We start from the raw sequence: 20,602 nt of genomic DNA on the forward strand, positions 1-20,602 counted from the left end.
GTATAACAGGCCGCAGGATAATTTTACAGGGAGCCATGACAGTTTAACAGGAAAAAATATCATTAAGATTTTATATGTAGGATCTTGGTCTTCAAAGGAATCTAAAGAATTTTTACTGGATAAAAGATCTTCAAAATACAGACTTTATGAGAAAGGGCTGAATTGAAAATAGTAACAAACTGTTATGAGGAATAGTCACTTCAACTGAATGCTTACAAAACCACTTATGAAACCAATTATTCTGCATGCTATATAGATGTTTATGAAACAGACCTCATAATGGGATCCTATGGCTATACATTAGTCAGTAAAGATCAACCAAAAGCCAAGAGGTGCAAATTTCCCATTTAAAGCCCAATTAAATTAGCTGTAGCTCAAACATGCTAAGCTTCTCACAAAGATTTGACCCCCATAAATAAATATTTATTATGTTTTAAGATGTCTCCCACTGGTTTTACGTCTCCTACCCTCCTCAGATTATAACTGTTGTCTTAACTTTTATGGATGGATTGAATGTACTCCTATATGCAGTATTCTCTATAGTACTGACGGTGTCTTATTATATATTTATTTTAAACATTTATACCCCGTCTTTCTCGACCTCCACGGAGGGACTCAGAATGGCTTCTAAACAGGCAACAATTCGATGCCAAACATAGTATAAAACACATGATAAATACATCCACAAAATTAAAATAAATCTAAATATACATTAAGAACCTGCTCGACTGATTATAATCGCCAGAATTAAAATCGTCATCCAAAGCAGTCCAAGTCCAGTTCAATACATTTTGTCTTTCCCAGTAAACAAATTATTCTGTGAACACTTAACCAGGATTTAAGCTTCTTTCGGAAAATCAGAAGGGAGGGGGGAGATCATTGGTGAGGGAGTTCCACAGCTGAGGGGCCACCACAGAGAAGGCCCTGTCTCTTGTCCCCACCAAGTATGGCTGCGATGGCAGTGGGACCAAGAGCAGGGACTCCCCAAATGATCCTAAGGTCCTAGACGGTTCATGGGGGAGATACGTTTGGACAGGTAAACTAGGCCGGAACCACTGAAGAATACTTCATGCATGTGGGTCATTCCAAATGCTGAAAAGCCAATCTACAGAGTGCTATTGTCATATGTTCTGCAGCTGATGGTGGCTGGTGATGGAAGGGTTAATGTGAGTATTAGTTCTAGAGGGTTTGGTAATCTGTAAGTGGGAGTTCATGGGTGAAAGCAATTAGGGGTGGAGGGATGCAGGAGATGGGTTGCCGCTGGGTGTTACTGGATTTAAGGAGCTAGCCTTGAGACTGATCTTTGGGAGAAAAGTACTTGTTGCATTTTGGTGGTGGATGGTGCTGGTTTCCCCCCCAGGTCTGTTGGATTTTGTGTATCCTGACCTGTCTCCTGGACTTTGTTTATTGAACGCTCGGCATTTGACCATTGGACTGGACCCTTTTGACTATGAAGTTATTTTTGCTATCAGTTTTTCTTTATTCTGTAGCTGTGTGCTATCTCTGTGTTTTATATTTTGAACTATAAAAACAGCCAGCAAGTAAGTGCTGTTTTAATTAAACTGTTTGATAAAACTGAGAGTTTGATTCATCTCTACCTAAACAAGATAGAGCCCTGGCAATGTGACAGCTATGTACTGTTCTCAGAGCTATTTAGTAGGAATGTGTGCCTTCTCATTTAAAACATATTCCCTAGATCAATAAAATTTAGTGCACTTTATTCTTTACTGTTCTTTTTTTAAGCACCATTTATAATCTGAGTGATATAGGGGCAATCAGATAGAAACATGCAAATAAATCCTTCACTCCCTGTTGGGTAAGAGGTACTTCAGGTTCCTCACATGCCTTCTATTCCGATTCTGTGATATGAACAGCAGTGGTACAAAGGTAGCTGCATGTGTAAACATACTTTTGAGCATTTATTCCATCAATTGCTCGGATCATCCTTTCATTTAGTTCCTCTTCAAACTTTTTCTTCTGAGACTTTGTTCTGTAGAGGACAAAAGCAAAGCGGTATAAGAGTTTGTATCAAGGGTGGAGTGAAGGGTTAGCAAAATATGGCATTAATTATAGCAAAATTGGAAAGATGAGAAAACAAAGACAGACAGTTTTCCACTTCTATTTCCTGCAGCAACTTGTCCATATATGGCTATGTTCTTAACATCAGCCTTTTATTTTATAATGACCTGTTGCTGACACATCCTAAACTTAATGTACATCACAGTCAGGTTAGCTTGATTGGAATCAAGGTTAGGGTCACTAGGTTGTGGTCGATTATAAGACTACCTGATGTAAAAACGTGTGCTTGTAAATATTGTTATTCCTGAGCAGGAAAAAAATGACTGATTTTGTGTTATTACAGCATACTGATGTTTGTAAAAAATAGTTAATTTTTATCATCCTATTTTCCAAGATTGAGCTTTTGAATAATTTAACCAAGTAGGATTGGGGGTGTTTTATTTGTATCACTCTTATGTTTAAGTTATGTTATGTTTAAGAAGTAGAGAACAGCAAGAGAATAAATTTGGGGAATAAGTAAACTGGACAGTCATTCACTCAGTAATCATCTAATGACTCTAAAGGTACACTTATCTTTATATACATTTGCTTATGCAAGAAGAAAGGTTTTTGATAATATTGTGTTAATCCATAAAGTCAAACACAACCCACCAGTCAATCTGATGCCAAAAACAACCCTTCTGCTTTTCCTGATTTCCTAAAACTACAGAAGCCAAGCATCTGTCGGGTGCAATCTTTTGTTGTGTAACAAGTTGTGTTTAATATAAAGTTTGACAAAGTGTTTCACATGCTTAGAAAAAGAACACTTGGTCTGAACAAATGGGTTTCGTCTCTTCACTTCTCTGCAGGTAGATAATTTGACAGGATGGGTCATGCCTTCCCCTCAGTAAATATATATATATACTCAGAAACCTTGTTGAGCACCTCAACTATTAATAGAAGGAATGGGTGAGAAAAGTATTCATGTCTTTAAATATGGAAACATTGAAATCAGGTATGATGCAGACAATATTTACTCATGAGCTGAATCCTTTAGCTGCCCACCAGTAGCTTCCCCCGCAACTTGTTCCAAATTTACCTTCACATCCCCAGATCTCCTTTTACATGTGATCAGACCAGTCACATGTTTAAACACATGGAGCTGGCATTATACCTGTTGTGTAAATGTTTACTTTGAAGCAGTGAGTTGAAACTAAAGAAAGCATACAATGTGAAGGATTTTAGGAGCAACTGTACACTACAAACTACCGTAAATAATTATTCACAAACATAGAGCAATATTCTCTAGTTCAGTGGTTACCAGCCTTTGGTCCTCCAGTTGTTATGGATTTCTACTCCCAGAAATCCCAATCAGTTTACCAGTTGTTAGGAAGGATGAGAGTAGAAGTCCAAAACACCTGGAGGACCAAAGATTGGAAACCACTGTTCCAGTTCCTCCTGCCAAGTAACAGCTTGAGTGTTTCCATCTTCCCTCCTGCCCATAACACTGAGAAGTCATTTTCAAAGTTCTGTAATTTGTTTGCATTCTTGTCTGTTACCCAAACATCTATTTAGGAACAATCAAGGCTCCACATTCAAAGACTCTATGGGCCTTCTACAAGGGCCAAATGAGTCAGTTTGGGTACAAATGGGTTTTGTGGAGGTCACATGACCCTATCTTGCATTTTTAAAAGTTGTCTGAGCTCATCTATATTTTGGGCCAGTGTAAACAGCTAGACCACTTTCTATTTGGGAAGTGGTTGTGGCTCCTTATGCTGCCATCCTCAGGAACAGGGCTTGGCATCTACCTTGCCCCACTGATTGGCCTTTATGGTGCCCACCAGGTTTGTCACTTGGCACCTGGACTGACAAGTTGTTTAGTCACTCTGGCCAAATGGCAACAAGTCTGGTGAGCACCACAAAGCCCAGAATAATGGGAGCAAGGTGAGGATGGAAATCCAGTGGTCCTGAACCAGTTCCAGGGTCTGTAATGCAGACACTTGACAGCTCTCACGTCCGCTCCGCTGTTTAAAATTACCCTAGTGATCAGAGCAACTGTTGACATGGGCTTAGAATTTTTGGTTAAAGAAAGGAGGCTTTTCTATTTTGAAATAAAAAAAATGCATACCTTTCTCTACAACGCTGGAAATTATACTGACCCATAGGCATATCCTAAAAGAGAATAATAGCAATCATCACCCAACTGCTCGGTCTTGTAAAAATATTCTTCATTTTGAAAGAGTAAGTTGTCTTACATTGCAAAACAAGAGTCAGTGTATAATTCAACCACATCTCGTGCAAAATTAAGATAAAACATATAACAAAATCCCCATTAATTTTAAGGGAGATACACCCAAGTAATGCAATGATGTCTCATCAGAGATAAGATTCACTTAATTGTTTGTGAATTTCTCCTAAGTAAGTCCACAGAAAAATAGTAGCCTTAGCTGCATAAGCTATTTGGAAGCAAACCACTTAGCCAAGAAGCATAATACATTTATGAATTAAGGTTCATAAGAGGATAAGAATAACCTTTGTGGAAAAGAGCAAAGGCTCATCTAGAGTAGTTTCTAATGGCCACTAAGAACTCGCTTCCTTACCTGCAAGGCATAAAAGCAGAAACCATACACAGTACTCAGAGGTCCATGTGATTTCATTATCTAGTGGTACAGTCTGTCACCCTTAGGAAGACTATAAGGTTTTGATAAGGAAAAGTGTAGGACAAAGGGCATTTCCTTTTCTTTCCCACTCTTATAAAACCTTATTATGCTCTAGTACTGGTAGGCAACTTTGTCCAGTTTGAGAGCTGTTGTCCTTCCAGAATCCTCACAATACCCCCACTGCTGCACTGCTGAAAGTCCATAGCAAACTGGAGGGGAAAAATATTAGAAACATGCTTCTTTTTTTAAAGGGAATATTCTGTTTGCTGCCAATTTCAACAGCATGGTGTGTGGGTGTGTGGGTGAATCTTGCAAAAAGGCCTTGGAAAACTGCACACAGCTTATGGGACATATGCTTTACATCCATACTTCACTAGAGAGTGATAAAGGACTCAGGACAAAAATCTGTTGATTTTATTTTTGCATAGCAATAGATGTGGTGAGGGAAGAGAAAGGCATGGTTATCTCGTTCTTTCCTTCTGGAAATTCATACAGTTCGCACGTTCTAGGATACTATACACTGTCTAGAGTTTAGTCAAACCAACTCACTCCCCCATATTTTCCTCCTGCTACTTCTTAGTTGACATGTTCAACAATCTGCAACTCAACTGCCCTTAAGACTGTATAGTCCCAGAAACTAGTGATATTTGATTTTTTCAGAATATATAAATAAACACACTTCTGTATACAAACCCCAGGACATGAAAGAAATCATTGTTTTGGGCAGCCTACCATTTTGCCTTCAAACTTCTAGGCCTGGATGGGGCAAGCCACTTTTGATACTGAAGGAAAAATGTATCATAGCAAAAATTTGCATTGACTCCAGTGAAAAAAAGAAAGCTAGTTGTGAATAAGACGTTTTATCATTATTTATCCTAGGTATCAGTGGGATCCCAAACATGGATCCTTAGAGATACTTCCAGAATATTTGTAAAACAAAACGTTGGTAAAGATAAAGTAAGCCATTAGGAATAGTGGTTTGGAGCATGATACCAAAAATATAACATCTTAATAAATTATTTCCTTATCTTCAAAAATAATTCTATCAATTGAAAGGATCTATAAGCTATACCATGGTGCTGATCTTGCCATTTTCCGTAATCATACTGTCTCGATGGTGCAAGTGAGCAAATGGCTTGGCGGCTCCCCACGACTCCAAATACCGTGTCATACGAACAGATGCTCTCATTTTAGCTCCATCTAATGTATTACGAGTTCGGAAATGATGCTGTGGACTTCGTTTTTCTTCCTAGTTGGGATGTACATTGGACATAAAAGAGACGACAATGACAGTGGTTATGCACATAGTTTGCTATCTTGAATATTTTATTTCAGTTCTGTTCATTGCTAGTGGATTGGGGAGTGGTATAAGTACTGAAAATCTTATTCAGTCCTCCTGGCTTCTGAGATTTTAAGCAGGCACATTTCAAATGCATATAAGGGCTATTACCTTCATTTTTGAAAAAGCTCCACTGAGATTCTAAGGAAGGTGAATTCTGAGATCAATTTCTTATCTGTATTATTCCAGCATCCCTTCAGAACTCAAGCATGTACCCAATCCAAACAAATACTACAAAACTGTGTTGCCTCAGTTTTGTAGCAGAAGGACTCAAATGCTCAAAAATACAAAAAAATGTACTTGGATATTAATTGTTATATTTTTTGCAGAATCTAGGTAACAAAGAAAAAATGTTCTCAAATATATAGAGACAAAACTATTCTTTTTCAGTGTTTGCAATATTGTTAATACATCTGACTATGTACAAAATAAAAAAGTACAACTAACCTTAGGATTGATTATAAAGAAGGTTTTCACATTATGCTCCTTGAGATATGGGTCCCTTGCATCTCCATCCCCATCTTCCACTTTGTAAGCTCCATTCAAGTGAGCCAAGGTGACTGAAGTAATGTGAACACGGCTGAAATTATGGTTTATTTTAAAATGACCATTACACAACATTTAGAAGGCAATGTTGCTATTTGATTGTTTGCATTGGTACTGATAAATATTTGTCATAGTTGTATAAATATATAAATCAAACAACAAAATATAATAATTGTTTCTTTTTTAGACTGGATACGGTTTGTCTCCTACACAAAACAAAAGCTGAAAACTATACCTCCTTTCTGTCTCCATGATTCCAGAAAAACACACACTTTTACTAAAAGAAATAGTTTCTTGTATATCTCAATCACATGTCCCAATATTCTCTTTCTTCTCAGATGTCCCATCTTTTTGTGTGCAGGCAAGCTCCAATACACAGAAGAAGCTCCCATTCAATTAAACAGTGGGTAGCTCCATAAGCTGTTCCTTCTACTTATTTATCACACACGTACCATCCTTCTCTTCATCAAAAGGAGGTGAAACCAGTTTCCATCTGTTTCACAGATGCTACCCTGTTTCGGCAGCTTATGGGAACCATATCTGTAAGCTCCCTAGTAGAACAGTTGTCAAATGCCTCCAAACACAATTTTATTTTTGCCAAATGGGAGAAATCAATGTGCTCAGTGAGTTATTATGCCATATATGAAATGACGGATAAGAGCAACTCAGTAGAGAAATATGTACGAATGTTGTTAGTGAACACAAATCAGTCTACAGTCTGGTTGATTTCATCTGAAGATTTGAGCATGTGCTTAGTTCCCTCTCCTTGAAATGTGATCGAAAAGCAGTATTAATTTATGGACTTAGTGGGATCACCTCAAATTAGATGGTAAGGACAATGTGCAGTGTGATAATCACATTTATTAAAATATAGAACTTCCTTCTGAGCAATGAAAAAAGCAGCAGCATTGGCTTGCCTGAGGCATACAGAGCTCCACAGCTTTGATAAGAAACCATAAGTGATCGCTCTCTCTGCCTCTCTAGCACTAAAACTAGCACTTTCTGACATTATTTACATGCTATTTATGGAGGAGGCTTGAAATTGGTCTTACCCAGGAACTCCTCCAGCTTCCATGTGATTGGCCAGTGTAACATCATGTGACCATACATCATACTGCCATTTCTGTAGTCCAATCACTCCACAGAGAACGTTTCCTGAGTGCACTCCAACTCGCATATTAATATCAACTCCAGTTGCATCTCGGACTTTCCTATTATTGAGAAATAATTATCATGGATATTATTGTATGGACTTTTGAAGACCAAACAAGATTACAGTATAGCTATCATATCTGCAATTACTGTAAAAACAGCATACTGTGAATAAAAGTGAAACCTATTAAAATGACTTACTCCTGTCAGAAACTATGAAGACTCTATAGTAACTTCTGGTGGAAGCATACCATAGAATCACCTACCATAGATGACCTAGAGAGGAGTTACTTTGTTAGATGCATGTAGGTGAAACCATGGGTATCGGTTTGGCAGATATGGGGATTGTACTATATAGTTGTTTTCATATATTTTACCTAACACACTGCTTTTGTTATTTTTTCATTGTAAAAGTTGCATAGGAATATTTTCAATTCATTTTTAATTTTTTAGCTTTTAATTTTTACGTCATTTACACCTGAGAGGAACTGTTTGTTAAATGAACAGCCTTACAAATATTCAAGATAAAAACATTAATTCAATGTCCCTATAAGAGTATTTATTTAGATTATTTAGAAAGAAGGTGTTTGGAGATGCCAGTTGGTTCAAAAATATACAGCCAGATTGCTGACCAAGGCAAGTTACAAAGGGACATGACTTCCTTGTTACAACAGTTTCAGTTACATAAATCAAATGACAAAATACAATAATTTGGGTGTTTCTTTTTTTAGAATTTACACAGCTTGTCAACTACACAAAATAAAAGCTGGATTTGACAGGCAAAATACATTGCTTTGCATGGACAAATATAGTGTATTATATACAAAAGGTAACAATTATTTTGACATGTTGAGACACATTTTTGTGAAATGACAATAAATGTTGCAAATATTGTTACCTCCTTATATGCCACTGAGGCCCCTTCTACACTGTCCCTATATTCCAGGATCTGCTTCCAGATTATCTGCTTATCCCAGATTATATGGCAGTGGAGACTCATATAATCCAGTTCAAAGCAGGTTACCTGGGATCAGATCCTTGGAAATAAGGACAGTGCAGAACAGTTGCTCCCAACCTATGGTCCATGGTCCACAAAAATTAAAATATGGTCCACAGCCTCACTGTTACTACATTGTTGCAACTAGAGTGAGTGGTCTCATGAAACCCTCTTATAGTGCCAAGGCTTATTAAATATGATTTTCTGTGAGAGAGCAGATAGCGACTACTGGATGGTATATGTCCTGTATCAGCAACTAGAGCTGATGTTGTCTATCCAATGCAATTTCCTGAATCAGCACCCCAAATAACCAAACCGAAGTTGACCAAAAACTGATTCATAACCCTTTTGGTACTAATGTTGGAGAGTGATCTCTGGTCGAAGTGGTCGCTGGTCAAGTGGTCACTGGTCAAAGAAAGGTTGGGAACCACTGGCGTAGAAGGAGGCTGAGCCAACATCCTCATCACTAAGAGTGGAGTGCTTTGGGCTAGTTAAGTAGATGGATGCGGCTTGCCTTATCCTTTTCCCCCTTTCCACAAAAGGATTTCATTACTATCAACATAATGGATTTGACTGCACCAGATTCTTCCCTGTTTCCCACCTGTACCAGAAACGTCTGAACCACTCCTCATCCTTCAACCTGACAAATATTTTTTTTCTACACATCATTTAGGCTGCTTTTTTACTATTTCAAATGTCAATAGGAATTATTTCAGAAAGTCATCCCAAAATCAGATAGTGATTACTTTTAGAAACACAAAGAAATGAATAGGGGAAATGAGTAATGAAGGGAAACAAGGAGGATTACATTTAAAGAACAGAAAGACAATTTAATTGTTTTGCATAATCCACAGAATTAAGATAAAAATTACTGATTGCTCGACAAGCATTGAAAATTCATAGGACTTAATGAGCACTATGAAAATTGGAGCTGTACTGGAACAGATAGTAAATGACGTTGCCCATTATGTGCTTATCAGTGCGTGCAGGATGTCCAGCAATGTTTATGGTTGTAATTAAGACGTTCATTTCTCAAGAAGTTTAATGAAAACTACAATTACTCTGGACTGAGGGACAGCCTTCACAGCACCTCTATCTGGCATAGACAGGTTTATTTATCACAGCCTGTCTCATGCCAGTCCTCAAGGAGCTTAACAGCGTACATATGCAGCTATTTCATTTTATTTCCCCAGTGTGTATTCTAGCTTAGGCTGAGAAACAGTAGCTAGCCAGCAGCTTTGTGGTTACACAAGGGTGTAAATTAGCTTTTTCTAATTCCTTGTTTCCTAAGCACAAACACCTAACTGAGACTTAATTACTTTTATAGAGTTTATAGATAAACATAAAAATAGGCACTTAAAAAAAGGAACCAGTGTGTTGTAATGGTTTGACTAGGAATGTGGAAGGCTACGGTCTAAATCCCTGCACATCCATAGTGACCCAATGCAAACTCTCTCAGCCTAAGAAAAAGATAATGGCAAACCCACTCTGAAGAAATCCTGCCACAAATATCTTGCACCATAAGGTTGCCATAGGTTGGAAACGACTTGAAAACACACAACAAACACACAACGAACTCCCAAATCACCCCCAAAACAAAATTAAACACTCCTCCCATCTGAATCTGCCCACAATTTAAAGAAACTGCATCAGAGGCCCTTCTGCATGGTCCCACACCACTATGATAGGCTAAATATTTGCAAACATGGGATTGGGCTATCCATGTAGCAGCATCTTAATTATGAAACTCTTCCATGCAAAAATGGAATCGGGGACTGAAAAATGTGGAGCGCTTATCAGGACAGGGGTACTGCCAAAACACTTTAAAAGCTGGGAATACAGCTGGATGGAAGATGTACAAGCACACACACACCACAGAGAGGAAACCACATTGTTCTCTTGGGAATACTTGCTTTTGCCCCTCTTCCTCCATTTCCTATGCCCTGCCATGGTCTAGTCCTGATCTTGAACAGTCATGGCAATGCGCATGAGCACATCCCAGCAGACTGGGTATGAAAAAAACAAAACAATTTTAGATCTGGTTTCTATCCTCATTTAGAAGAGTCGGTGGCCAACACCCCAGCCTCAAATTGGTTCTTGAAGAGATTTTGTTGACTCCTTTAAATCCACTTCCTAATTCAGTTTAAGTGTCTGTGCAATTCAGTTTAAGTGTCTGTGTTGAACTGCCCCCAGTGACTACTCCCAAGCTTTAGAAATGCTTCCTCAGGGAGAGCATGTGACCGTCCTTCCATCAGCCACTAAACATCTTACTGTTTAGAAATTATCTAGCCTTTTAATAGCTGCTGTTTTGCTGATCATAATAGGAGGTAATGTTTTAATGAATTCATTTTAATTGCTTTTAATTCACATGGATAATTTGATTGAATTTTAATAATAACTTTTTCATGCTTTCATTTATGAGTTTCTATCTGTTCTAACAGTGTGTTTAACTTTTGTATGCTGCCGCAACTCTCAGTACTGGAGGGGGGATAAAAAAATAAGAAAGTGTGTGTGTAAAACCAAAAAATACACTACACCTCCCACAAAAATCCAAAAAACAAAAGAAATAGCCACTATCAACAAAGACTGCCTTACTGGATCTCAAGTTTAAAATTTCCAACTGTAGTAATACAAACCAAAGAAAAACACACAGATTTTAAAGTCACTGCATGGGTTTTTCTTAAGAGTGGTGGTGAAAGACAAGAATAATCCAAAATATCTATACCTACTTTATGGCTTCACACATGTCGAGTCCCATTTTCACACAATTCTTGGCATGGTTCTGAAGAGATATAGGAAGGCCAGACACACAGTAATAGCAATCTCCTAAGATTTTAATTCTCATACATTCATTTTCCTGAAGGGAAAAAAAGGAACAGTTAGATGGCCAGAGTTGCTAGATAAAGGCTATCAGAAGTGCTGCAGTAGCCGAATGTATCTGACAGCATCAAATATACTCCACCTAAAGATAACTGGAGGAGGAAGATAACAGGGCTGGAATGTGCAGGCTGAGAAGAGCTGTGAGTGCTTTGTGCATCCCATTTCCACTGACCTACTTTCCCTGATGTGTTCAATCACAAGCATGCACAGGCTACGCCATATCCAGGGACCTATGAAATTAAATAAAATCTCCTCCTGCATGGCACAAAAATAGAGAAGTCATTCGGGAATACGTTTGAAATTTTAAACACAGGATATTTTTTGTTGTACCTATTAGAGCACTTGCAAAAAGAATAGCATTTCCTAATCTTAACCTTTGAAAATGTAAGAGGCAACAATCTTTTTTCTGAGTTGAAATGATATCGCTAAGTCAGTACTAGCAAATGTACCAGCTTTGCATGAGTTCCATTAGGTCCACTACCACTTCTCTCTTCTCTTATTTGTCCTTCTCCTCTTTTTCCTTCTTGCTCCTTCTAGTTTCATTTAAGCCTGTTCTATCTTTTCCTGGATTAGAAACCACTGAGGCCCCTTCCACACAGCTGAATAAAATTATCTGCTTTGAACTGGAATATATGGCAGTGTGGACTCAGATAACCCAGGGTGGCTCCAGACAGGCAGTTATCCCAGGACCATCCGCATTTTAAAAACGCAAATGGTGTGGGTATCCAGATGCTCTTGTGGGACTGGCCCACGAGAACTCTGGAAGCCCCCCCCCCCCCCAAGTCCCCAAACACCTTTTAAAAGTAAAGAAAGCTTACCTGGCCTCTAGTACAGTCTTGCAGCAGCTCTCCCGGTGCGTAGAAATAACATTCTGAAAAAAGCATGTTGGGGGTGGGGGGGAATGGGGAGGAAAATTGCTCCTCCCCCCCCCCCCCACTCTCCTGGTGCATCATTTCTATGTGCTGGGAGAGCTGCTGCAAGACTGTACTGGAGGCTGGGTAAGTTTACTTTACTTTTTTTACTTTTACAAGGTGGTGCGGAATAATCCACTATCTAATTAATTCGCTACAAACCAGGGTTTTCCTGATTTGTGGCAAATTAATTTGGAATTGTCCTGGATGTAATCTGGACAGCCCCTTCTTTATTCCGGGAGTAGCGCAATAAAGGGCTGTCTGGATGTGCCCTCAGTTCAAAGCAGACATTATGGGATTTTCTGCCTTGATATTCTGGATTATATGGCTGTATGAAAGGGCCCTTAGTTCCCATTCAGCTCCAATGCTCTTCCTTCCTTCCTTTTTTTCCTCAGGGCCCTTCCACACAGCCCTATATCCCAGGATATCAATACAGAAAATCCCACAATATCTGCTTTAAATTGAGTTATCTAAGTCCATACTCAAATAATGTGGGGTTTTCTGCCTTGATATTCTGGGATATAGGGCGGTGTGGAAGGGCCCTCACTTATATTTCTCTCCTTCCATACCAATACTTGTTTAATGTATATCAGTGCCATACCAATTAGGAACTTTTTAGAAACATCACACAGCTAGAACACACTCTGACTTCTTCTCCTTCTCATTTTCTGCTAATCTTCACCATTTTTTCTTGATTTTTCTCCCCTACATCATGCAGTCTTTCATTCACCACACCATGTTGTGGCAAAATCCAAATACAAATGGTTAGCCTGTAAACTTCTTGTTCGGTTTTGGATACTATAACAAAACCAGCCCAGGACAACTACCTTATTCTTGTTATCAATAATTATAATGAGATCGCAATTATGTATAAATGCCAACAAATATCTCAATCCAAACATAACTCATTATTCAGTAACAAGCAGTGATTCTGGAATTCCAACATTTTGCCTTAGATCATTGGGCCAATTGTACTCAGCACTACCAAAGTTGAAAAAAAAGTATCTCTATAACTCAATAAGAAATCCCAGTCAGAATAATGATATCTGACAGAACAGAGATTTTTGTGCCATTCTCTGAGGGACCGCCAAATCTTTTTTCATAGTACTTTCCTCATTTGTTATTTGAAAAAGGAAGGTAATGAAAACAGATAATTCTTAATTTATTCCACAAAGAGATTGTGTATTATTCTTATATAAAATTGCTGCTTTGCCACCTGCGATTCTTTAAGAATACACTGTGATGAGATGTCCTTCTGACCACAGCATGTTCTGGCAAAATCAAAATGCGAAAGGGTTAGCCTGTAAACTGCTTGTTCAGTTTTGGATACTATAACAAAAACTGCCCAGAACAAGTATCTTATTCTTATTATCATCAGTAATTATAAGGAGGTAGCAATTATATGTAAATGCCAATGAATATCAAAGACCTCCTAGATACTCACTTTTGCAATTTGGTCAAATTTGCCAAATAGCTCATTCAACATGTGCACCAGTTCTCCAGGGGAACAATCACTAGCCAGGCGAGTGAATCCGACAATATCAGCGTATAAAATGCTGCAAGTAAAATAATTGCCATTTAAAATTTCCTAGCTTAAAAATGAAGCATTTTCTTTATATTAAAGGTTAAAAAAAGAAAAGAGAAAGAAAAAAAGATGAAGCAAAATTACAGAGATTTACCCAACACCTCCACAAGACCAAATTCAAATGGATTAGAACCTCATTTTAGAGTGAACTCACACCCTTGAAGGATGTTAACAAAAGTGACGGGTTGCGGTGATTTTCTCATGAGAAATTTGAAGCAAACTTTGATTTTGACCCAAAATCAGAAACAGTTGATCCTGAGGTGAAACTGACTGCAATTGTTTACACGGCTATTCATGGAGTTGGGTGGCCTGGGGACATGGATGACACTTACTGTCCCTCCTCTTTTTTACTGTAGCAGTGGTCATTGGTTACAAAATGGCTCATGGTCGCCCCTTGTTGCCTGGAGTTATGTTGGCCTCGGTTCAAGGATGATTGAAGAAAGGAGGGAAAAAGGAAGGAGTGATTGTTTTTTTCTCCTCTCCCTTCCTATATTGCTCTGGTGCCCCAGTGGACATCACTCCAGGTGACAAGCAATCTCCACTATAGTTATCTACATAAAAACTCCAACCATCACCCAAGTAAAAAAAGAAGCACCATTAAAGCCTTGGCAGACCGTGCAAAAAGAATCTGTGAACCCCACCCCCTCCAAGATGAACTGAACCACCTAAACTGGGCTCTACAGGCCAATGGATACTCCACCTCAGACATCAGAAGAGCTGCAAGACCAAGAACAAGCCACAAGAGGAAAGACAAAGATCCACCCAGAGGAAAAGTGTTCTTGCCATACATCAAGGGAACCACCGGCCACATAGGGAAGCTGATGAGGAAACACAACATACAAACGATCTACAAACCCACCAAGAAAATCCAACAAATGCTACGTTCAGCAAAGGACAAGAGGGATCCTCTCACCTCTGCAGGAGTCTACCGTGTACCATGCAGCTGTGGACAAGTCTATATAGGGACCACCAAATGCAGCATTGCCCAAACACGAATCAAGGAACATGAAAGACACTGCAGACTACTTCAGCCAGAGAAGTCAGCCATAGCAGAGCACCTGATGAACCAACCTAGACACAGCGTATTATTTGAGAACACATAAATGCTGGACCATTCTAACAACCACCATGTCAGACTACACAGAGAAGCCATTGAAATACACAAACATGTGGACAATTTCAACAGAAAGGAGGAAACCATGAAAATGAACAAAATCTGACTACCAATATTTAAAAAACTCTAAAATTACAACAGCAAAACAACAGAGAGTAAATAATATGGGACATCTAAACACCTCTAAACAAAAGATTGCCCCAGGCACTGCCAGGTCATCAAATGCTAATCAAGGTGGTCAGCTGAAACATTTACACCTAGCTCCAGCAGACAAGAGTCCTTTGTCCCACCCTGGTCATTCCACAGATATATAAATCCTTTTCCCTAATTTCAACAGGCCTCACAACCTCTGAGGATGCTTGCCATAGATGCAGGCGAAACGTCAGGAGAGAATGCCTCCAGAACATGGCCATATAGCCCAAAAAAACCTACAACAACCCAGTGATTCCGGCCATGAAAGCCTTCGACAATACAATCTCCACTATTTCACACCTGGTAGCTGCCACTATAAAAATAAAAGGAGAGCGTGGTCAGGGAGCTAGCAGTAAAAACCATCCTGGGGGCAATCCTGAGTTTGACAACCTTGGGATAAAGTGTCCATGCAGAACCGTTCACAGCTATTCTTGGCAATCTGGTGGAATGTTCTACTGTCATTTGGTCTCCAGATACCTCAAACGATGGTACCAAGATCACCTTCCAAAATTACCAAAACCTTTTGTGGCTCCCTCAAATCCAGCAGAACTGGGGGTTGAGAAGGAATGCCTCTCAAAAGAAGGGGACAATGTATCCGCTATATAGATGAGGAGCTAGCATTGCAATGTAAATCACAACTTATACAAGTGGCATTTTTGGGCAAAAACAGGGAAGATACTGGCTAGGAAATTCTGGTAATCTCAAAAGAAATATTTAAGCTCCAATTTAAACTGCACCAGTCACTGATTCACTGATTAAGGTATGTCCATGGAAAAGGGGAGATGGTGCACTCAAACATCAGTCCTTGTTCTGCTCTAGCTACTAGAGGTAACTTTAATTACGTACTACAACATCTTCTTCCATTGGGATTTCTTAGTATTCGTTCTCTCATGTCTTGCAAAAGCTGGTTTCCCAGAACTTTTATTGTAAATCTCTTAGTCTGGAATCTGTCGGGAGTGCTTTGAATGTAGTTTTCCTGATTCTTAGCAGTGGGTTGGACTGCATGGCCCATGAGGTCTCTTCCAACTCTATGAGTCTATGAGTCTAGTACCAGTAACTACAGCACATAGTGACCTGTAAATTCTCATTTGGCTGAAACAGATCTGGATCAACATTCCATTACATTTCTATCTATACATCCCAACAACTTTCTTATTGCCACTAAGATATGATTCTGTAAACTTCCTTGAGTTTCATATTTGGGGAAAAGTAGGATTTAAAATAGAGGAGGAACGTAAGGTTATAATTCAACATCTGGAGGGCGGCACAAAGTTTGCACCCTGTCATTGAGAATGTAACGTATTTCAACCTTTACACACTGAAATTCAGCTGGAAAAGGTTTATGCTAATGAACACTGATTACAGCTCTGCAAGCTAGTTACTGTGTATTAACAAATATTTTTTCTTGTTTTCCAAGAAAAAAGATGATTTGTTGAAGTGGTAATATTTTATTTATTTATTTATTTATTTATTTCGTATCAAAAGCATTGCATAAATTAGTATAAAACTGATAAAAATATTGCAACCTCTTGATTGCCTTCAAAATTGACATGTCAAGTTAAATACAGCTGTCTTTCCAAAATAAACGTCTTTAAAGGTTTGCAAGGGTTTACAGTTCTGTGCAATTACATTACTCTACATTTAAGCTTGATTAGTTTTACAGATGCATAGATAAAACAAGCTTATGTTCTCCGTCCAAATTCTGTACACTAGTAATGAAACACGCATTGCTACTGATATTAACAAACACATTTCATGCATCAAGAACTGTTAAGTGTCAGTATCAAACAATACCTTACGTTGGTGTGCCTTTTGACATATAAATTGTGAAAGTTGTTTGTATTTTCCAGCTGGCCTGCTTTGGGACCTTGTAACCTCTGAATAATTTCTGCCTTCATCTCCATGGCTATGTGAGCAGGAAGTAGAGAAAGAAGAAGGCGTTCCTGCAAGTGAAGAAGAAAAGACAAGGAAGATCTAGGCTTTAGTTGATCTCATTTCCTGAAAGTGACAGCAGCATGGATGTTCTCCCAAAGAGATTTGGGACACCAACTGTACAAGGTTCATTGTAGTATGTCCCAAACCTTTCTCTTCTTTTTTGAAGTATGCCAGATTTGCACTCTTCTATGGGAGACTGGCATAGCAGGAAAGAGAATGCTAACCTAATAGGTTTTCCACTGGAAGAAAACTAGATAAGAGTGTGCTTGTGTGCTGCTCATAATAATCCCTAACTTAAAATGAAAACATTGTAAGAGCTCAGTGATGTATACTTGCAAATGTGTTTTCCGTCCTTAAAAAACTTATTTGTACACACATAGAAAAACGGCACACGGGGGGGGGGGGGGGGGGGGAGAAAGCTATCCGATTCTAACAAAGGACTACTCCCTGAAACACAAAAGGAATGAGATCTGTTCGTATCTTCTGCCCAGCAGGAAGAATGACAAAAATGAAGTGTTTATATAGGAGATAAACTACTAGTACAACACTGTATCTGATTCTTACGCAGGAAAAACCACACCACACATAGCAAACAAGCAATCAAAAACATGGTGTCTTAATATGACTCCACAGTTGCTAACTCCCGGAATGCAACTTTATTGTGAGCACATTGGCCACTTTCTAACACAAAGGCCCTCCTTTTCCAGGATATCCTCTTTTTCAGAGCTATAATTCTTTTTCTCCAATTTCCTGGGCATGCCCTCTTTCAGACTTACTATTTTTGTTCCGGCAGATTTTTTAAATGTCCAGGTTTTCTGATAGAGTGGCCAAATGCAGGATCAAGCAGTAGATCTCAAGAGGAGGAGGGATATAATGAGCTAAAGCAGGATGATGGAACCTCAGCCCTATGGGTGTTACCAAGTGACTTCCTTACTCCAGGCTGAGTCACAACTCAGTCTGAAATAATTCTATAGGTACTTTAAATACATTTTATCTGATTTGTTATATGTTTATGTGTTTGTAAGCACTTTTAAATGACATTTATTTTAATTCTGGTAAACTGCAAATAGGAATGTTATCACTCTTCAAGGGCAACATTTCATCCCAGATGAAAATATGGTCCATGTAAAAAATGTTATTTATGAAGAACGTATATGTAATATATGAGGCACAGCCACTACACACCGCCTTCACATCCTTCCTCATAAACCAACCTCCCACTTTCTACTGAGCTGAAGTGGGAAGAGGAAAGAGGTTCAAAAGGCACAGGCTGTATTTGTCACAGCTGAAGGAGCCTTCTTCCCTTGAGGTTCTTTTCAGTGCAATAGTTTTGTGCCAGTTCTAATGTGGGCAACACAGAACAGGCTGCATTTCTGACAGATACATGACAAAGCATTGATGTGCTTATTTATCCTCCACACCTTATTAGGCAAAAACATCTCTGAGTCCTCAGGCACATCACTTCCTTCAGAACAAAGACAGAATTCTGAGAGGGAGGCCAATACATTTCCATATATCAATGCTAATTCATTTGTCATCACTATATAAACAACATAGTTGGGAAAATAGTCTGATTGGCTTGGTATCCTCCTCCCTCCCAAAGAAATATTACAAAGAGCAAAAGAGAAGCATACTCAGATTTCCACCATTCTCCTTGATATTTCTATGCACTATAATGCCAACATCCTACCTGCGTCCTCATCAAAATCTGGCCAACTGAAAATCCAAATTAAATAACTCTATTTTCTCCTTCCTTGCCTTCCTGCCTGGAGCTTCATCCCAGAAAATGTACTGTATTTTGATACACTTTAAATCAGGTTATCATCTTTGATAATCTGGATTTTATGGCAGAGTTGAAGGGGCCTGGGAAGGACTTCTCAGAATTTAATTCCAAAACAGTTTGGGAAAGATTTCCCTTAGACTTAGCCCTTCCTTCCTCTCCAAAATTTACACGATTAGCTTTCTATCTTTGTGTTTACTCTTTAAAAGAACAGATAGTACTATAAAAACCAGCTATTCATTTTACTGGTGCATCTTGGTTTTATCAGTCCAGTAAATCTAAACATGATCAATGAGTCATGTTTAGGGGGAAACCAGTGGAAGACTTTCAGTGGATTTCCTGCCCATATTCCAGATTAATGTGGATGCCATGGGAGGACTGCTCAGGGGACACAGAGCCAGGCAGAGACTCCCCAGAAGGTGACTGGTTTTTAAAATCATCTTTATACTCCAGATTAAAAATCTGTGTAGAAACACCCTAAGAGTCATGTTTCTGGAGCAGAGTCTGAATGAGGTTTACTTCCTAGTAAGTGTTTAAAATGCCATATATTTAACAAAAAGTGAAAGGGGGGCAGACTGTAAATGAAAAGTGTTTGTGAATGGAAATCATGTTTAAAACGCAAAGTCTTGAATTGCTTTATCCATAGCCACAACAGGAGCGGGTGCCCACAATATACTGGGATATAGTTCACTATTTTTTACTGAGTGTTTTCCTATTAACTAATTACCATTTGAGCAACAGCAGTGAAAAATGGAAGGGAGGCTGCATGCCTGTATAGTGTTGTGTAGATCACTGCTTCTTAAACTTTGGGTCCCCTTAGCTCATTGCTGGGGTTCTGAAAAAGTGGCAACAGTAAAAAATTAACATTACCTAATTACTTTTTTAAAGACATCTATACCATTCTGTTGTCCATACAGTGGACTCTGCAGAAGATGCTTCAACTGTATTTTAGAAAAAAAGAAAATTAATCTGTTCAATGACCTTGCAAATGCTCATTTGTTATCAGTAAATGTTGGATTTTTATGCCCTATATATATACACACACATACACACACACACACACACACACACACACACCAAGGGTTACAAACATTTCTCAGGTTGTAAGGGGTCACAAATGGAAAAGTTTTAGAAGCCCCACTGTAAAAAACAAGGACCAGGGGATAAAGACGACAAACAGCCAGGAAAGGAGGGATAAAGGAGAAAAGTTAAGAGTTAATTTTTCTCTTCTATTTTCCTTCCGTCTGCTGAATGAAACAGGATTGCTGCTCGAAACCATGTCACAGGGTGTGTTTTTCTCTTGCTTGTGGCTGGATCTACATTGCTGTATAATCCCATATTATCTGCTTTCAATTGGATTATCTGAGTCTACACTGCCATCTAATCCAGTTCAAAGCAGATAATCTGGATTCGGAAACTGGACTATATGGCAGTGTAGATGGGGCTGGACTTAGTGTGAACAATGTGTGAAGGGGGTGCCTCTGTGGCTCAAACATGAGATTTAAAGCAAGTG

At 38.8% G+C, this 20,602-nt stretch overlaps 1 protein-coding gene across 1 annotated transcript in view; it reads right to left on the bottom strand.

The window, feature by feature from the left end:
- The window catches only part of ADCY2 (adenylate cyclase 2), a 132,840-nt gene that overhangs the window by 43,585 nt on the left and 68,653 nt on the right, over positions 1–20,602 (bottom strand). Inside the window, exons 5-12 of the mRNA XM_060774059.2 lie at positions 17,169–17,317; positions 13,928–14,039; positions 11,422–11,549; positions 7,596–7,754; positions 6,445–6,577; positions 5,731–5,907; positions 4,127–4,170; positions 1,910–1,990 (exon numbers count right to left, since the gene is read on the bottom strand). Coding sequence (XP_060630042.2) covers positions 1,910–1,990; positions 4,127–4,170; positions 5,731–5,907; positions 6,445–6,577; positions 7,596–7,754; positions 11,422–11,549; positions 13,928–14,039; positions 17,169–17,317 — 983 coding nt within the window. The remainder of the gene's footprint in view (positions 1–1,909; positions 1,991–4,126; positions 4,171–5,730; positions 5,908–6,444; positions 6,578–7,595; positions 7,755–11,421; positions 11,550–13,927; positions 14,040–17,168; positions 17,318–20,602) is intronic.

The sequence above is a fragment of the Anolis sagrei genome, chromosome 4, assembly GCF_037176765.1.
Source record: "Anolis sagrei isolate rAnoSag1 chromosome 4, rAnoSag1.mat, whole genome shotgun sequence".
Taxonomy (NCBI): Eukaryota; Metazoa; Chordata; class Lepidosauria; order Squamata; family Dactyloidae; genus Anolis; species Anolis sagrei.